Source organism: Octodon degus, unplaced genomic scaffold (genome assembly GCF_000260255.1).
Source record: "Octodon degus isolate 3935 unplaced genomic scaffold, OctDeg1.0 scaffold00028, whole genome shotgun sequence".
In the NCBI taxonomy this organism is placed as follows: domain Eukaryota; kingdom Metazoa; phylum Chordata; class Mammalia; order Rodentia; family Octodontidae; genus Octodon; species Octodon degus.
Genome location: NW_004524604.1, coordinates 18,520,719 through 18,526,640, shown reverse-complemented (window position 1 = coordinate 18,526,640; position 5,922 = coordinate 18,520,719). Strand labels below are relative to the sequence as shown.

The 5,922-nt window shown below is 34.9% G+C and overlaps 1 protein-coding gene across 3 annotated transcripts in view; it reads left to right on the top strand.

The window, feature by feature from the left end:
- Trpc1 (transient receptor potential cation channel subfamily C member 1) overlaps positions 1-5,922 on the top strand; it is a 97,822-nt gene that overhangs the window by 84,842 nt on the left and 7,058 nt on the right. For all 3 annotated transcript variants that reach the window (XM_004629214.1, XM_004629213.1, XM_004629216.3), the window contains one exon: positions 3,385-3,560. In XM_004629214.1, the coding sequence (XP_004629271.1) occupies positions 3,385-3,560 (176 nt within the window). The remainder of the gene's footprint in view (positions 1-3,384; positions 3,561-5,922) is intronic.

Genomic DNA, 5,922 nt, shown 5'->3' with positions numbered 1-5,922 from the left:
CAGGAGATTTAGTGTCTCTGCTTTAATGTTTAGATCTTTAATCCATTTTGACTTTAGTTTAGTACATGGTGATAGACACGGGTCAAGTTTGAGTTTTCGGCATTGGTGCTATAATTTTTAAAGCTACGCTAGCCAAGTCTTCCTTCTCTCCATCCCTTCCTCTGTTCTTCCTTCCTTCCCTCCTTTTTTTCTTTATTTCTTTTTTGTTTGTGTGAGATAGGGGTTCATGCTACCTAAGCTGGTCTCACTCGCTCCTGGGCTCAGATTCTCACACCGCAGCCTCCTGAGCTCAGACTGTCAGCATGTATCACTGACTCCAGCTTTATTTCCATTTTTCCATTACCAGGACATGTTTTTTCTGTGTATACGAATATTAATTCTGTGAATTTCAACATTGATATTTTAATTATCTCTCTCTATTCTGAAATTTTCATGTTTCTCAAGTAAAACTAGTAAGTTGTTTTAAGCAATATATTAGACCATATGATTATGACATTTTCAAATATTTAAACCTTGTAATATTTCTCAGTATAAAATAAGTTTACTATTTTTAATATTTGCCTTTTACACGGATATTTAGTTGTCTCCAAGCCAGTATTCTCCGTTGTAATATTCACTGTTCTAGTTTTTTTCCATGTTATATAGGAACTAATATGCTTTCAAAGATAAGCCATGAAGTCTATGGTGTCCTCATTTAATACTGCTCACCTTGATATTAAAATTGAAAGTATTGTTATTTTAAAGCTTCCACTTTTTTTAACCAAGTTTTAAAAATTAATATATATAGTTATTCTTGAAAAATCTTATTTACCTATAAGCTTACAGTGTTTAAGCTTTCTTCAAAGGTATTTTTTTTTCTATACTTACCAAAAGCAGTTGCTGAATTCTTATGCCATAAGTTACTAAGTTTTCCTGATACAGTATGGCTTTATTATGAACACTCCCAATCAGATTGAATGATTTTTCCCCATGGTGACCTAATAAAGCTGGCATTAATTAATGCAAAAAAAGAGAGAATTTGTTTCTTCTCTTTCTCACTTATTTCAAGCTTTCTGATTCTAAATACTCCCTAGTTCTTTTGTCAGAATTTTGCAAAGAGGCCAAGTGAGAGAAGCATAAAGCTTTGAAAAGTAAGTACAGTAAGTCTAGTCACTTGCAGAGCCCAGGTCACTATTTGGGTATGCCTAAAGCTGTTAGCACACCTTTCTGCTTAATTAGCTGGCCTAGTTTAGTAGGCTAGAAGAGTTTGTCCACTGTGGCTACGTTTTCTATCATTCGAAGTGGCCATGTGCTGTGTTTGAAGGATTGATTCAATTAGGACTTTAATTTGAAGCTGGATTTGATTAATTGTATAAATCTGGTTAAAATTTTGGGAGGATATTTTGAAACACTGAGTTTTGTATCTTAAAAGGAATAAATGCATGTAATAAATTTAAATAGTTATTAAAAAATAGAGATGGGGGCCATTATGTACGTATACGTACACACAAAATGTCCCACACCATTTTTTTTACTTAATGTTTTATAGAGATCTTTCTGTGCCATCACACACAGATGTACTTTGTTCTTTTTAAAAATTACATTTGGAATATTCTTTGTTTCAGGTTGTCTTTTCTTTCTACCTCCAACAATGCCACATTGAAATTCATCATGTATATATGCATCTTTTAATACTTTCTACCTGTTGGTACACTCCTACGAATTGAAGTAGTAGGTCAAAAACTACTGTCAAATTATTCTCTAAATTTGTATTTCAATTTAAACCACAAGATTTATTAAAAGTACCTAATCCCAAGATGCAAAAGGAGTATGAAGAAGAATGAAATTTAAGCTTGAATAAACCTTTCAGATATCCTATTCAGATCTAAATTACAAAAAATGCTCACACATAATACTTTTACAATGGATCCAGAGTGAAAGAAAGTTGATCACTTTAGCAAGAGTCTAGGGCAATTCTAGAGAAGAAATGCTGTCCTTTAGGAATTTATTAAGATTGTACTAAACATTTCTTTATTGTGAATTTGCAGGATTTTTTTTGGAATGTCAGCTTTGTTCTTATGATTGGTTGCTGTGCTGCTCAACAGGTGTTCTTTTAGCAAATGTGACTAACGTTAGGGTGTTACTAGTGAACCAGTAGTCAAATGTGACATTTGGGTTACTATTTGAAAGCTGCAACAGGTCTGTTCATGAAGTCATATGGTTTTTTACTGCACAAATAAAGCCTGGTGGATGAGTTCCAGTACACATTGCTTAATTCAGGGTATAAAATGTCTTTGTGTCTTTGTAAAGGTTTTATTTTTATACCATATTTGGAAGGTTTACTTGGCATATATTGCTGAAAGCTTCAAGAACTACAAAATGGAAGTTGTTCATCAGTTGTCATGTATTTAGATGGTGTATAAAATTGCTATAGCTCTCAACAAATGATTGAGTAGCAGCCAAATTATTGGATTTCTTTTCTTTTTTTGTTGCGGCAAGTCTTTTTGTCATCAAAACATAGGGAGTTTTGAAAGAAACCAAATCTCTTGCACATCATTGTTCCAAAAAATCTCAATGCCACATCTGTAACTTCTCATAAATCCTTTAGATTCTGACCATTGGAATTACAAAGTCCTGTTCTGAGGCTTTTAGTGCAGATAGTGAAATGTTATGATAAGCATATATTTGAGAATTAGTATTGATGCATAGAGAATGTTTTCTTGTATTTCATTGTATTTTAAAACATGTCATAGCATATTATATGTTACAAACAGTTTCCAACATTGAACCACACAGTTGGCATTCCATCCAGTAGGTTTTACCCTTGGCAAGGCCCTCGTAACAGCTTCTGACCTAGTTCTAACATTGGATCATTCACATATACATGGCTGTTTTGTAGCAGTTTTGAGTAGTCAAACATTTATGTACATTACTGTTTTCTTCCTCATCTGAATCAAGGTCTCTTCATTCTGTACATTTCTGTCTGTCACACATCACTAATTTTTTTGTCTGATATGGTCCAAGTTCTCTTCAGTAGCCAAGTTAACTGATACCTTACTTCTTGTAAAAGTATATTGTTATCTAACATTGTACTGAATTGGGATAATTCTACTAGAAATCAAAATAAAACATTTAATTAGAAAATTATAAATACACAAAATGTAACATGACACATAATGTGGATAAAACTCACCCATTTACACTTTTGACACATGCATGTATGTTGCCATTAATTGTATCAAATGGGTGAACAGAAAGATTGCTTCCTGTATTTCCCGTGAGACACACAGCTGGCTACAATTATGTTGAGATATATTTTCATCAGAGAAGTACAGTATGAGGAACTCAATTACTACCTAGTTTTTTTTTGAAACTTACTGAGCTCCTGTGCCATACATTCCACAGATTTCAATGGGACAGATGCTACAAGACTTTGGAAAATTTCTTGGAATGTTTCTTCTTGTTTTGTTTTCTTTTACAATTGGACTGACACAACTCTATGATAAAGGCTATACACCAAAAGAACAGAAAGACTGTGTAGGCATCTTCTGCGAACAGCAAAGCAATGACACCTTCCATTCGTGAGTACTTTTTAAAATTTCTAATAAATATATTTCTGTGGTCTATGTGAATTAGTGACTATAGAAATGAAACATTTTTTTGAAATTTTTTAGTGTCTCTAAACCTTAACAAGTACTCATTTTTTATGAATCATTTATAGTCATCTTTACTATAGAATCTTAAATAGAAGGTCCATATTATTATATTTGTGTTCTTTGCTGAAGGCTATCTTGACTGTAGAATGCTTGGCCTTTGGGGCAGTTCTTTTATCATTCCCACATATTACAACTCTGTCCCACAAGTATTACATATCACTAACAGTTCTCTATCATTGAAACAACCAACAACACATTTTTAAGATTTCTGAAGAGGACCTTAGAGTTGAGAATCTTTAAAACTTGATGAATAAGCCAGATGTAGTGGTGCTTACCTATAATCCTAGCGCTCACAAATTTGAACCCACCCTGGACAACTCAAAGACTTAGTGAGAACCTATCCTAAAATAAAAAGAGGGTTGGAGATATAACTCCACATGAAGGTTTTGATTTTAGTATTTAGTACTGAAAAAAAAATTTTCTAATATATCATAGAGAGTGGAATCACCAGTTTTGAGATAAAATGTTTCCTCTTAGACAGTGAAGAATTGCCTAGTTGTTGTCTCCCTCTTAAATACCAGTGATTCTGTAGTTACTTTTTATGTCCTCTTTTTTTTAAAAGATTAAGATCAATGAACAGTGTGTATGGTGTATATGTAACACTCATATCCCAAGTGAATGAAGTATTTGTGAGCAAACCTACCCTAATAGAGTTTATATGTAGAGAGGTGGTATAGGCAATAAAAAGAGAAGTAACATATATTGAATGTTACATGGTGATTAGGGCTAAAAAGACAAAGCTCGAGCTAAGGAATATATTTGCATGAAAGGGTGTAGCATTTGATTGGGTACAGAATGCCCCAGAAGAGATGGCATTCAAGTAAAAAGTCTAAAATGGGTAAAGGAGCAAGTCATAAAATGGATGTTTAGAAGAAAAGCATTCATAAAACTGCAAATGCAAATGCCCAGAAACTGGAGCAAGACTGACATGTTCAAGGAAAATGCAGGTGGCCAATGAAATGTGATTGTAGGATATGGAGGCAGAAAGATAATAGAGATAATGTAGGGCCTTGTTACCTTTTGTAAGGATTTTGGGCTGTTGAAAATCATATGAAGGAATAGACCTGGAGCGCAGGCCCAGTGTGAGAGTGAGAAGACCCAGGGCTGCCAGATCCCGAACAGACCCAGAGCACAGGCCCAGCATGTGAGTGAGACTGCCTGAGGCCCACTGGATCTTCATTCGACCCAGAGTGCAGACCCAGTGTGGAACCCTTCAACAGAACTTCCTGCAAAGGGGCTAGAGGCAAGACCCACCCAGCTGATTCAGGAGCAGAACATCTTGCCAGAGTGACACAGAGGGTTCACCTCCAATGGCTGCAGCAGGAAGAAGTGGAGCACAGCAGTCAGACCCCAGCCAGATCCAAGCAATACCCATCTAGAGGAGTATGAACTTCGTAGATCTGGACCTGGTGCTAAGGTAATAACTCTATCTAAGCTCTACACCCAAGGTCAGAAGATAGTGGTATACAAAATGACGAAGAGAAGGAACAAAATGCAGTCTCAGGCCCCAAGTCCACCCAGTACAAATGCAGAAGACACTAACAGAGAAAACTGGAAATCACACACCTGATATCTCTGAAATCATAGCGTTGGAAGTAAAGAAACAACTGCACAAAGGTATAGAAGAAATCAGATCAGAAATAATTCTGGACTAAAAAATTTAGTGATAACTATAATCAAAGAAATACTAAGTGCCTCTTAAGAATACACTGATAAAAAAATAGAACAGAATATAAAAATGATGAAACCTCTGAATAAGCAATATAGGAAAGAAATCGAATGTATGAAACAGATTCAAAGTGATATGCAGGAAATTAAAGGCTCAATCACAAGCTGGCAAAACCGTTCGAGTGAAAGTGAAAATAGACTTTCTGACCTTAAAAATACCATTGCAGCCAATGAAAAAGTAAGAAAAGATCTCTTAAAAACAACTAGGATGCAGGAAAAAAATAATTCAATACCTGTAAGATGATGCAAAGATGAACAGTGTGAGACTAATCAATGAGAAGGAAGGAGTCAATACAAATGATATAAAAATATGGGCAGAAGCAATAGCAGAAAACTTCCCAAATATGGGGCAACAATCTCACTTTCAGATAACTGAAGCATATAGAACTCCAAATAACATCAACCCAATGAAAACCACACCCAGACATATAATAATCAAGATCCCAGAAATTCACAGGAACGGTATATTAAAAGCCGCTAAAGAAAATAAATAGATCAC